The 12,522-nt window shown below is 43.0% G+C and overlaps 1 protein-coding gene across 6 annotated transcripts in view; it reads left to right on the top strand.

Moving 5' to 3' along the window:
- Positions 1-12,371, top strand: part of LOC123874501 (ral GTPase-activating protein subunit beta) — a 30,290-nt gene extending 17,919 nt beyond the window's left edge. For 5 of the 6 annotated variants that reach the window (XM_045919897.1, XM_045919895.1, XM_045919896.1 and 2 more), the window contains 16 exons: positions 2,151-2,246; positions 3,669-3,803; positions 3,892-3,903; positions 4,032-4,253; positions 4,992-5,098; positions 5,481-5,643; positions 6,181-6,352; positions 6,918-7,047; positions 7,530-7,631; positions 8,260-8,462; positions 9,200-9,350; positions 9,798-9,925; positions 10,308-10,474; positions 10,740-10,826; positions 10,956-11,181; positions 11,779-12,371. In XM_045919897.1, coding sequence (XP_045775853.1) covers positions 2,151-2,246; positions 3,669-3,803; positions 3,892-3,903; positions 4,032-4,253; positions 4,992-5,098; positions 5,481-5,643; positions 6,181-6,352; positions 6,918-7,047; positions 7,530-7,631; positions 8,260-8,462; positions 9,200-9,350; positions 9,798-9,925; positions 10,308-10,474; positions 10,740-10,826; positions 10,956-11,181; positions 11,779-11,890 — 2,213 coding nt within the window. In that variant the 3' untranslated portion in view covers positions 11,891-12,371. The remainder of the gene's footprint in view (positions 1-2,150; positions 2,247-3,668; positions 3,804-3,891; positions 3,904-4,031; positions 4,254-4,991; positions 5,099-5,480; positions 5,644-6,180; positions 6,353-6,917; positions 7,048-7,529; positions 7,632-8,259; positions 8,463-9,199; positions 9,351-9,797; positions 9,926-10,307; positions 10,475-10,739; positions 10,827-10,955; positions 11,182-11,778) is intronic. The other variant, XM_045919894.1, reaches the window with a different exon arrangement.
- The last annotated feature ends 151 nt before the right edge of the window (positions 12,372-12,522 follow it).

The raw sequence follows: 12,522 nt of genomic DNA, 5'->3' as shown, positions 1-12,522 counted from the left end.
CCAGACAGGAGGAAGAAGAGAACCGCGCCACATAGATGCCTCGGAGCGCGTCCTCCGCACACGTCGACCACCCAGCTGGGCTTCCCACAAGCGGGTTCCACCCGGCTAGGTCGGACCACGACGGCGTGAGGACCGCTCTCAACTCCCTCTTCCTCACTGAGGAGGAAAGCCCGTAGGCCCATGGGCCAACCCAAGGACCCTGGCGTAGTCACGCCAGGCGGAAGATCCCGCATGCAGGAGGCCATTGCCTCGGACGTGCCTCTCCCGCGCCCTTGCGGGCGCGCGAGCTCACATACCGGATTAGCTTCATTAAGCTTTGAGTAATTGAACCGTGAACATCAACATGTCTGAGTCATCGCTGCAGTTAACGAAATTGGAACATCGCGCCGTCATAAAATTCCTCGTAAAAAAGGGGAAAACAGCAAAAGAAATTTTTGAAGAAATGTCTAGTGTATACGGAGAATCTGGACCGTCGTCAGCCACGGTTAAACGATGGAAACGCCTATTCCAACAAGGCCGAGAGACTCTGGAAGACGACCCCCGCTCGGGCCGGCCGAACACCGCAGTCACTGATGAAAACATCGAAAAAGTAAAAAAAATTGTACTGGACGATCGGCGAGTAAAATTGTGGCAGATAGCAGAAGAGCTGAGCATCAGTAAGGAACGAGTTGGAGACATTATGCATAATCATTTGCATATGAATAAAGTCAGTGCGCGTTGGGTGCCTAAAATGCTCACGCCACTGGACAAGCAGCGACGAGTTGAAACTTCCGAAGAATTTATAGACCTGTGCAAGGACAATTTGGAGGAAATTTGCACTCGTATTGTCACCGTTGATGAAACGTGGATCCGACAATACGACCCGGAGTCGAAACAAGAGTCAATGCAATGGATAGAGAAGGGGGAAAAGCCGCCGAAGAAGTTCTAGGTGGAAAAATCGGCTTCCAAACTCATGGCCACCATTTTTTGGGATTGCGAAGGAGTTTTACTCATAGATTACCTCCAAAAAAAAACTACGATGAATGCAGAGTATTATGCAGGGCTTTTGAAAAAAGTTCGCGAAGCCATTGTTGAAAAAAGAAGAGGCAAAATCAGCAAAGGAATTTTGTTTCTGCAAGACAATGCGCCGGTTCACACAGCGCGCATTGCGAGGCAAGCCTTGCGAGAAACTGGATTCGATGAAGTGAACCACCCTCCCTATAGTCCAGATCTGGCCCCTAGCGACTATTTTCTATTTAAAAATTTGAAAAAGGACCTTCGGGGACGAAGATTTGGAGATGATGAAGAGATGAAGGCGGCCGTAAATGAACATTTTCAAGCTAAAGACGCGGCTTATTTTTTTTCAGGGATACAAGCCTCTATAAAAGATGTCAAAAGTGCATTGAAGTCCATGGGGACTATATTGAAAAATAAATTTTATTTAGATTTTTATCTAGACTTTTAATGCCCTAGGCTCAGAACTTTTCAGCCACCCCTCGTAAGGGAGATGTAGTTTCTTTATATCTCCCACCTTAGGAGAGGCCCATCTCCCCTAAATCTAGGTCCAAAAGTTTGGGCTGGGCGTTGATGAGTCGGATTTTCCTTTTATATATTTTTGTACTGTAAATTATTGAAAATCATTGCATCACAATCACAGCTAATACGCTATCGTTATAATCTAAGTACACTGTAGTTACATTACACACATACATCAAAATTTTTTAATCACGCACAAGCTACATTTTGGTTTGCTACGCCATGCAACAATTGCCAACATTGGGTCTGAATTTTGTGTACTAAAAATTGGATTTATTCCTAAAACAATATAAAAAGTGTCTGCTATGTAGTGCCTTAAAAATAAAGAACTATTTTTAAATTTTAGAATAAATATAAATATTCTTGAATAACAGTGGCGTGCAAGTTGTAGAGACACAAAAGCACTGCTAACCCTGAAAAACGCTCTGTAAGTGGAAGGCCAGTGAGCTACTTGACCTGGTTTGATCAGTGGCTTCTAGTCTGCCACGTGGTTTTACCGCTCCACCTTGGCTACAAAAAGTATATAATATCCAGATTACCAGGCTACTTAGCTTATTGGATTCAAAAAGTTATGCAACTAGATGAAAAAGGCCTGTTTAGTATAAGACAGCGTTATATTATGGGGGGTGTTTTAGCACGGTCGGATAGCAGCGGGCCGGCGAGCGCGGAAGGCTCGCAGGACGACTTCGCAGCCGACGTTAGGGAGCTAGACCCATCTTCGCCTGTTTTCGGTAATTTCGACTTTATTTTGCTATTCTGTAGGGATGATATTTGAATATAAGATAGTTCGTGTTCTTTGTACTAGAAAATTACTATTTTGGCTGCAATATCACTTGGCCACGTGACCCGAGAAATATACTAAGGCGCCTCCATTCGAGGGCACTCGCGTAACTCTACTTATGTCCTATGTGGGAGAGGAGAGAGAAAAGAAGAGTTACGCGAGACCTAGGGCCATTTATTAAATTTCAGACTGCAGCGCTGTGCGAGCTGAATTGCACTTTACTGTGTTGCAACTAGAGTCGCAATTTATTTAAACTTTGTAGAGTGATCCTTCTGTACCTACCTGTAAGATACTATTATGTATCTGTGTCAATATTGTCGAAGATATAGTGCTTATTTAAAGGCTTTTTTTAAATAAATGTTTATTCAAATATCATCCGAACACATGTTTTATAAATACTATAATATGCTTTTTACTATCTTATTTTCCATTCTGTTACGGCTTGCTGAACTTTGTTTTCTTTCATCTTTATAACCTTAATTCACCAGTTAGTTATAAGTTATTAAAAATACGCATCGATCTCTTCCTTTTTATTAAAGATGTAATTCATTTGTATTGCATAGTCTTCAAAAGAAGATTTAATTGACAACACATCCCTGTTTATCTTCAAAAAAATATTATATTCTCTTGTATGGCAGACACCATTATTTTCAGGCTTGACAATTGACAGCAAGACTAGCTTTTTACTTGCCCACTAATCTGACCTGTCATATTTGTGTATGTGTGTATGTTGAACATCAAAACCTATCTTTAAATATATATTCTATTATATGTAATGTTTATTTTATGTGTGCCTGTGTGTGATTTCAGTAGGGGGTTTTGTTTTCTACGTGTTCTGGTTGTAATTAAGTTAATCCAATAATGGGCAAAAGGCTCCCTTTTACGGTGTTTTATGCAGGACTACTGTAAGGGTGAAATCTGTAGAGCGAACTTAGGCTTTGCTCAGACTTAAGACAGAGTTAATCCCAAAATATTCGTGCTCACTACACTGAGCAAAGTCAAAGTGCGTCTTATAGATTTCAGCCTCTAGATTTGTCCATCTAGTTTAAGACTTGTGTACAACCAAATCGACCAATCGTCGCTGCGTATGCAAATTCCGCTGTGTGAAAAATCGCAAGTTGTCAGGAGAATTATTACTTAATTGTTTTGAAAAAAAGTATTACTTTTCGATCAAAGTCACACAGCGAAAAATGTTATCTCTTTTACTAAGACATACATTAAAGAATGAGTTTCGCCATTTTAAAACTGATCCAAATAACATAAATAGTTAAAATTGTAAAAATAACATAATTATAGCGGATTTTGCGTGCACAGCGGCGCACGGTGGTTTGAAGTAATAGATCTTTGATTGAATCGTAAAGCAATATTATAGGGGCGGCATTAGTGGTACGCGCGACGTACTTGGTGTGCCATAGGCTGATATCCTCGTGGAAGGGGGATTTGCAAGTTTCGCTCGCTGCCTTGGAACTTCTATCGGGGCTCGCCAAACTGCATTCGTCCAAACCTGGTGAGTAGTGATTTTGTTTGGAAAAATGCATTTTTGATTATAGGATGTTGATAAATTGATATTCTGTTTCCCGTTTCATGCTCTCAAGAGTTTATGATAGGTGAGACTCTTTGTTATGAATTTAGTTATGTTGAATAAGTAAATATTACTTACTTTTTCTGATTTTGTCCATGTTTTGCAATTTGACTAGACATATTATATAAGATAAAATTTGTGACTTTATCACAGACGCGATTGAGCGCAAACGTGCAGTGCGTTGGATCTGCGACTACATCGGCGTGCAGTGCGGTCGGCCGCCGCAGGCGCACTCGCGCGACCTACACTCGTGCGTCGTGGCCGCGTACACTTGCCTCGCGTCGTGGCTGTGTGCGCCTCTACTAGCTGACCCCGACTGCCTCGCGGCGCTGCTCGAGGTCGTTGAGCTGGGCATCTCCGGCTCCAAAAGCCAGGGTATGTAGCTTCTCTACGACTGGAGAGTGTGTCTCTGAGAGTGTGGCGCACGGATTTATACTTTCCTACAGCGCAAGTCCCTACAAGAGACCTATGTCCAGCAGTGCACGTCTGCCGGTTGGTAATGATGACGATGACTGCGCGGAAAGGGAAAGAAAAAGATGATCCAATCGCGCTTCACTTCGCTCTATCTAATATACTAATCATGTAATAAATAAGGTCCGAGCTCTTTATATGTCAATTTTCTGATACAATCAACTGTATAAAAGTACCAGCATAAAACGCAAAGTAGGACGATTTTCTTCTGTCAAGCGTCTTCCGATGTCAAAAATTCTGAGATTCTAGGTATTCATGGTTTGTTCAATCCTGAACATGTCATCTTCATAGGAGCAACTCTTCATGTTTTACACATAATTTATAACTTTCTGGCCTCCTAAAGCACGAATAAGAATTAAGAACACTGTTACAAGCACGCAACTCCTGCAAATTAAAGTTAAAATTATCCCACCTTGTCTTTCTTTACATTTCCTTGTTGACACATTGCACGCTCTCAATAAGATTGCCACCATCAAAGTTAAAAAAATATAGCGCCAGAAAACCCGCTCTTGAATGCACTATCTTCCTCTTTTTCTATGAATTGTTTTTTTTTATTGTTTTTTTCTATTTCTCCCTTTCGTGTTGTGTTCCTTTTCATGTTTTGTGTGCAATAAAGATTTCATCTATCTTTTTTGTCCCAAGGGAAACCCGGCGAAACGCCCAAAATGAAGGATGAAAAGGAATTGAAACCTGTATCAATGCGTGTGAGAGATGCTGCCGAATCTTTGTTGATGTTGATTTTGGAACAGGTAATTATTAATTAGGCCTATGTGCAGCAGTTGACGCTTACAGGCTGATGTTACAGGATGAAGAACAAAGATCGCTGACAGACAGATGGTTTATTTAACATTAGCACATACTGTGTTCAAGTATGAAGAAGTGACGGCTATAAATGGTGTCTTTGAGTAGTCTTGGCTATCAGCGCACAGAAAGATTCCATCAGCCACGAAATGCCACAAGCTCTGGCATTTCGTGGCCGGTGGAAACTTATTGTCTGTGTTATATCGCAATTTTAACTTAATTGTGGGTTTGTAATATTTATCCAAAAATACTTCCAAAGTTCCAGGGTTGTAGAAAATCAAAGCGTCACTGATGGAAGATGGTCTGTTCAGTATTGACTCATGTGTTCAGGTAGGAACAAGCGACGGCGGTAAATGGTGCCGACTGGACGAGCGTTGGCTGTCAGCGTTGGGCCACGGGAAGCTCCGGCATTTCGTGGCCGACGGAAACACGTTGTTATCCCTGTTGGAAGAGCCGCTTGCGAACAGCCAAGAACCACAGCCTACTATTGTTGGTGAGAGTTAAAATTAAACAATAATTTTTAAAATCTTTTATGTTTAACGCTTTTCAGGTAAATATTTATTTAGGTTAATGATGATAAGTTAAATATCAAATTAACAGTTATTTGAATTTTACGTTACTTTACAGAAAAACTTACATTCTTGACTCTTGATTGTTATATTAGATTTGTGTGTCTCACATAAATCTGTCTCGTTTTATTTCTTAGTAAAGCCTGAGTTAAGTCAAAGTGCGCTCTATAAATCTCAGCTTTATAGAGACTTTATTACATTTTGGGTAAGTCTGTTGATAATAATCTGCATATTACTGCTAATTTCCGCGTTTTTGACACGTGTCCCAACTGCCGTGGCCAAATGAACGTAATTTTGAGAGATGTCAATTGTGAATGTAACATTAATAACGTTGCCGTCCACAGCAACTTATTTTGCATTGTTGCGTGGCATAAAACAATTGCAGCGTAAATTACGCGATAAACACAACTCACAAAATGACGCTTTATGGTCTTCACCCGTAACACAAACTGTATGTTCAGTAATCATTCGCTGCGGCTGGGGTCGCTTCGCCTGGTCCCTCAGCAGCCGCGGGGCGCCGCGGTGTGCGGGGCGGGGAGGCGCGGCGTGTGCGCGGCCCGTGCCCATGCTGGAGCCCCCTCCCCGCGCGCCGCCTGCCTGCCTGCCGCTCCCCGCCGCGCCGCCCTGTGCTGTGTGAGTAAGATACCACTTCACACACCCACAGATACACTCATTCGGATCAACTACGCAACTCATATACTTCCACTCCCATATTCACACATTACACCTAGACATCATACACCTACATCCATACATTCACCCTCATACCCACCACCCCACCACACACTTATACACCCATACATACGCACACGCACGCACGGTCACTACATAGTACATACGCATACGCTACAAGCAATTGTAGAAGTATAGTGCATGCAAGATAGTTCCTCTTCTGAAAGTCAAAGTCAAATTCATTTATTACTCACTTTCATTGATTTCTTTTTGTGCGTCTTTGCCTTACTTATTTCTACTCCAACTGCATCAGAAAGGCAAATTCAATACTCGAAGCATTTATCAGACCATTACATTGTTAATTTAATTTAAAAAGAAAATTAATTGTTCAAGGTTTAAATCTTGCTGATTTTTATAAATCTTTGTTACGCAGTTAGTTTTGTGTTTAAACGGCTCTAAACTTTTCATACATTTAATGAAATTCAATATCAGATCACATAATTTGAAAATGCTGTTTGATTCCCAGTGACGCAGCGTTCCCCACACTTGACGCGGTGTTGCGGCAGCTGAATGACCCAAAAGCTCCCACGCTCTTCAGGCTTCTAGAACAACAGGCTGCCATCGAGAAACGAGTGAGAGAGAGCGAAGAAAATGTTGTAAGTATCACTTCAACCCTTCGTTGGCCCACTACTGGGAACGGATTTCCTGTCAGAATTAGAAGGGTTTGGCCACAGTCTACCACGCTGCCCGAGGCTGGCTGAGGATATCCGCAAGAACCAAGGTCACTGACATAGCCCAAACAAAAGGCAGTGGGCATGCCGTGTTTGTCTAAAACTAGAGTGGAGACCGCGTATAAGCAAGCGTCGATCTATCGTGATGGAACAGCGTGGATGGCGCCTTCCATCACGATAGATCGACAACATAAACAGACTGGATGAGGAAGGCTGAGGACTGGGTGTGGTGGCGCTCATTAGGAAAGGCCTATTATTAAGGAATATTCTGTCCAGCAGCGGAAGTCCACACACTGGTGATGATGAATGCCTAACGCCATTCTTTTTCATTTGTTCACCGTTTTGTATCTTGTCATAACTTTTTTAGACATTTTACAAAAATTAAAAGCAACCATCTTTTTATCCAGATGCCTGAAGAATACGTGCCGCCTGAACCTGTAACCGAGTTCCAGACTGCGAGATTGTTCCTCTCACACTTTGGATATTTGAATATCGGAGGAGACAAAAAGGTATTTTCCGTTCATGATTCATTTGCCCTGATACACCGTTTAGCTTCAACCTCAGAATTTTTGGTTGATCAACAAATAGGGTATTTTTCTGTTAATTTGTCCTTCAATCACGCCGCAACGGAGCTACCAGTCGACGTAATTTTTTGCATGGATATAGTTAATGACCTTGGAGAGTGACATACTCGTATGTTACTTTATATCCCGTAAATTCAAAGAGTTCCTACGGGATTTTTAAAAACCTAACTGTTGGTGATTCATCGGTAATAATTTTTCGGGCGCGGCAATATATTGAGTTTAATGCATCGACTTGTTACTTGATAGATCCATCTCAATGTTCTCAAATCCCAGTAAATCTTTTTTACAGTGTTTTTCTTTGGAGATTGTGTAAATATGTTATCCCAAATGATTCATTTTCTTGATTGTCCAATATCTAGGGGAACTTACCTCATCTAACTGCCTCGAACAGTTCAGCCGTGGGGTTCTTTGGTACTCTTTAGAAGTTAGATGCTAGTTGGCAAATCCATCCCAGAGGTTGCAGAAGTACTTCTTTTCCTTAAAATCTTTTTTTCAGAGATCTTCCAATATTGTCATCCTAAACGGCCCATTTTCTTGATTGTCCAATATTCAGGGTAACTTGCCTCGCCTGACTGCATTGGACAGTTCAGCCGTAGGGTTCTCAGCTGCTCTAAGGCGGCTAGATGCTACGGGCAATCGTGCGGCGCTCACTGTACACGTGATGTACGCGCGAGCAGGACAGCGCAACGCGGCGGACATCATCGCCAACGCGACTGGTGATGCCGTCTCGCCTGCCTTCGTGCGGATGCTGCGCGGGTGAGTGAGACAGTATTAGACAGTTCCCCTGCAGGGTCCTATTGCTCTAAATAAACTAGATTCTATGAGATAAACGCGCGTGGCCAACATAATTTATACTAACAAATAAAATCACAAATGCAACTGGTGATGATACGTGAGTGAGACAGCATTAGACAATTCCCCTACAGGATCTCAGTCGCTTCAAGCAGTCCTGCGGTGCTCACGGCTCACGTGATTTGATACACGCCGAAATTTTAATGGTTATTTTCCCGAAGCGAAATGATTTTGTCAAGGTATTACAACCAATTTATAAGTATGAAAAAAGACTTCGTCTGTGTTGGTGTTAGCTGGCCTGGCTCTGCCGTTTTGGAGTGTTTTTTTTTTTTTTTTGTTAAAACTGACTGGAAAGCGCCCTAAGGGGGTGCCGTGCGTATGTCGGCGAGCGCCGGCACCGACGGGGTCCATACTTGTATAGATTCCCTAACTTGTTACAAATAACTACAAACTTGACATTGGCTAATCTTTGTAAAGCCAGACGAAAGAAAAAAAAAGTATAAAAAATTATTAGAATCATAAATGGCAAATTTACAATCGAGAAAAATTCATTATTCAGTATTTCAAGGGGTTTTTGGAATATTTTTCCTGGAAAATAACCTCCGAGTTCTTGCTGGTTCTTCTTGGTAGTATGGGTATGCCGAACCCCTGATAGATTCACTTAATTCAAAAGTAATTGTAAAAAAAATGATGTTCGCAAGGTTGGGCACCCCAGTTCGCGTACAAGGTCACGCGGGCTGGACTGGTCACGTCCGCAGCAGTTACGACGCGCAACCCCGCCTGCCCTCCGACCCGCCGCCGCCGCCCCCGCAACACCCCATGACGCCCAGTATTTACGACGGCAGAGAACAGGTACACTTTACTCTATCCACGGAAAGAAGTTAGTATAGCGTTCTCTTCGTTACGTTATTCCATATAAATGACAGAGACAAAAACTCAGTGGGCGCTAACCATTTTGTGCCACCGACCAATTGAAATTGTTTCTTGAATACATTTTCGAATTGGATTTCGATTTTTTTTTGAAAACACGTTGTGATTGGTTGGTAACTCAAAATGGGGTTACATAACAGAGAAAGCGAGCCAAACCGGTTTCATTACAAAAGCAATCACGCGAAAATGGTTTTAGACCACTAAAGCAATGCATTAGGCACATTTTTTTTAACATAGCAAGCACACACCAGAGGTATCCATTAGTAAATAAATTATTAAACTAATCTTCATCATTCAAAACAACGTTTTTGGGGAAAAATCGATAAGAATGTTTATAATGTAACCTAAATGTTAGTTGTTATCGTCCAGGTACTGTACTGGTCGGATTCGACGGACGAGATAGCGTTTGTGGTTCCGTCGGGCCACGAGCTCGGCGAGGCGGACGACCAGAGTGACAGCATCAAGTGCGACGTGGACGGCTCCTGCCTTTCTGTCAAGTAAGTTTTAAATGTTGCATACCTACTTTGCGGAAGTCCATAATATACAAGAAACCAAGAGCTTAATTTGCTATAATCCGCTAAACCAGACAAATCTGTATGGTGCAACATGCAGCATGTGTATTTCGCCCCGACACCGGAGCATCCTTCGGAGATGTAGACCTTACAATGTGTGTTTAAATGATTAATGTTTAAAAAAAATAAGCAGGGATAACCTATCAGTTAGGACGTCGGACTCTGATGTGTGGGGGTCAATTCCGGGTACGCAACTCTAACTTTTCGGAGTATGTTCATTTTAAGCTATTAAATATCACTTGCTTTAATGGTGAAGGAAAACATCGTGAGGAAATCGGCATGCCTGAGTTTTATTGGGTGTTTTCAGTAAGGGGTCAGAAAAAGCGGGCGGCTCATGGTGGGACGTATCCAGCGGAGGGAGCGGAGTGAGCTACGAGCGGAGCGTGAGCGAGAGCGAGCGCGGCGAGCGACGAGCGCTCGACAAGACTCGCGCTCTGTCGCTTGAGCTAGACCGTCCCGCACCGCCGCTCTCAGGTATGTGTTACTACTGTTTCACGGTATACATATAGTACGCGACAGGTCGAGATGGCAATCGGAGTATAATGCCGGGGGATGCCCTGCACACCCGCACGTCACCCTCGCTATCCCGCACCGGGTTAGCCCGGGGACTGTGCGGGTCAACCCGATTGCCGTCTCAACCTGTTGCGTACTATGGTATACTGTCTTTTGCCCGCGATTTTATCCACGTGGAAATATTTTGTTTGTGACACTTCAAAATTGTTTTCATCTGCGTTCTCAGGCAGTGGACGGCGCAACAGAGATTTCACACCGAAGATACTTATTATATGGTTAGAAGACTTTGAGGACCACCTCAATTTGCCGATCGGTAAGAGATTTTTACCCCAGAATAGTCGTATTTTTACATAACTCCAAATAGAACACGAACCGCCATTATTATTTTGTTTAAGTACGTAAAAGACGTGTAGTATTTTATTTCTATAAAATCCATTTTTAGATGACCTGGTACGGTACTGTGAAACGGGCGTGCCATGGCGGCGCCACGAAACCAGCGTGCTGTGTGTGAGCGGTGTGCGAGCGGGGCTCGTGAGGGTGCGGGTGGGGGGCGCGGGCGGCGCGGGGGTGTTGGCTGACGGGGCGTTACTGGCTCCGCGATTATTGCCCGACTGTCTGCGTCGCGCCGCGCGCTTCCTGGCCCGACGCGCTCGTCTTAACACTGACTTGTAAGTATAAGATAGCCAGGGACTTCGTCTGTGGTGGCGTTTGCTGGCGCGCGTGTTGTGACTTTTTGGAGTGTTTTTTTTTTTGTTAAAACTTACTGGAAAGCGCTCTAAGGGGGTGCCGTGCGTATGTCGGCGAGCGCCGGTACAGACGGGGTCCATACTTGTATAGTTTAGCTAACTTGTTACAAATAACTACAAACTTGACATTGGCTAGTCATTGTAAAAGCCAGACGAGAGAGAAAAAAAAAGATAGCCAGACGAAAAAAAAAGCCCACAGCTGTTCTCCTTGGTGGCCGTTTCCAACAAAAGTGTCGTGTAAAACTATTTTCGCCCGAAAAATGTCTGAGCTACTCCTATGTCGCGCCTAAAGACCTCGCGATTGACCTGATTCTTGCATGGATATAGTTGAAAACTTGGAGATTAACATAAGGTACTTTTCATCTCGGAAAATCAAAGAGTTCCCACGGGATTTTTGAGAATCTAAATCCACACGAGCATCATCTAGTTATTCAAACAAAATTTCGAAATAAGTCTATAGTAATAATTCTAAAGGTACGAATTTCTAATTTTTCAAGTTTTGATTTTGTTTATTCCCAGGTACCAGCCTCCGCACGTGCGCAGGCGTCACCTCATCCAGGACATCGCACAGCAGTTCAAGAAGGACCTCTCCGAGCCCGAACTGCTGGAGTCACTGTTTAAGGCGCCTTAAATCAAACGCACCGCTTTAGTGGACAGACATAGACTGGAGGACCGGACGGCAGAAGATTTTGAATTTATCAATTCAATTTAATACTTATCCAATCGAAATAAAGTAAATACTTCAAGGCTCGGTTCTCCAGAGAAAACACGCGCTGCGATGCTCCGAAGTCAACCGCGTCAAGTCAAGACAAGATGCGCATGCGCGCTCTAACTTAGGCTGCATCTAGCAGGCCTGATTGCAGCCAGGCGCTAGTCTATAAATAAATAAAAAATGATTTTAAATAGTATTAAACATGGATCAAGCACTACCTACTTGAAGCAAATACCTACTTATCGCTATCCCGGACGAGAGCGAGAGATCGATTTCACCACACGGCTCTCGCTCGGCACCACCAGCAACACCAGTGGTGTTGCTTCAAGTAGGTTACAGTACTACCACTTTTATAAGTTACCCCGATGTACTTGCGCAGAAATCCTATTTTTGAATGACGTGAAAATATCTCAGCCAATCATGCTATTGGTTGTTGCGTACGTACCATGTTTTAATTTGTACGCGCGAATTTTTATTAACGAGATCAGTTCGATTAGCAGAAGTATCTGTTCTTGTATTTAAAATCTTAACATCAAGCAATAAAATCTGTA

Source organism: Maniola jurtina, chromosome 18 (genome assembly GCF_905333055.1).
Source record: "Maniola jurtina chromosome 18, ilManJurt1.1, whole genome shotgun sequence".
NCBI classification, from domain to species: Eukaryota; Metazoa; Arthropoda; class Insecta; order Lepidoptera; family Nymphalidae; genus Maniola; species Maniola jurtina.
This window is presented reverse-complemented; position numbering and strand designations above follow the sequence as displayed.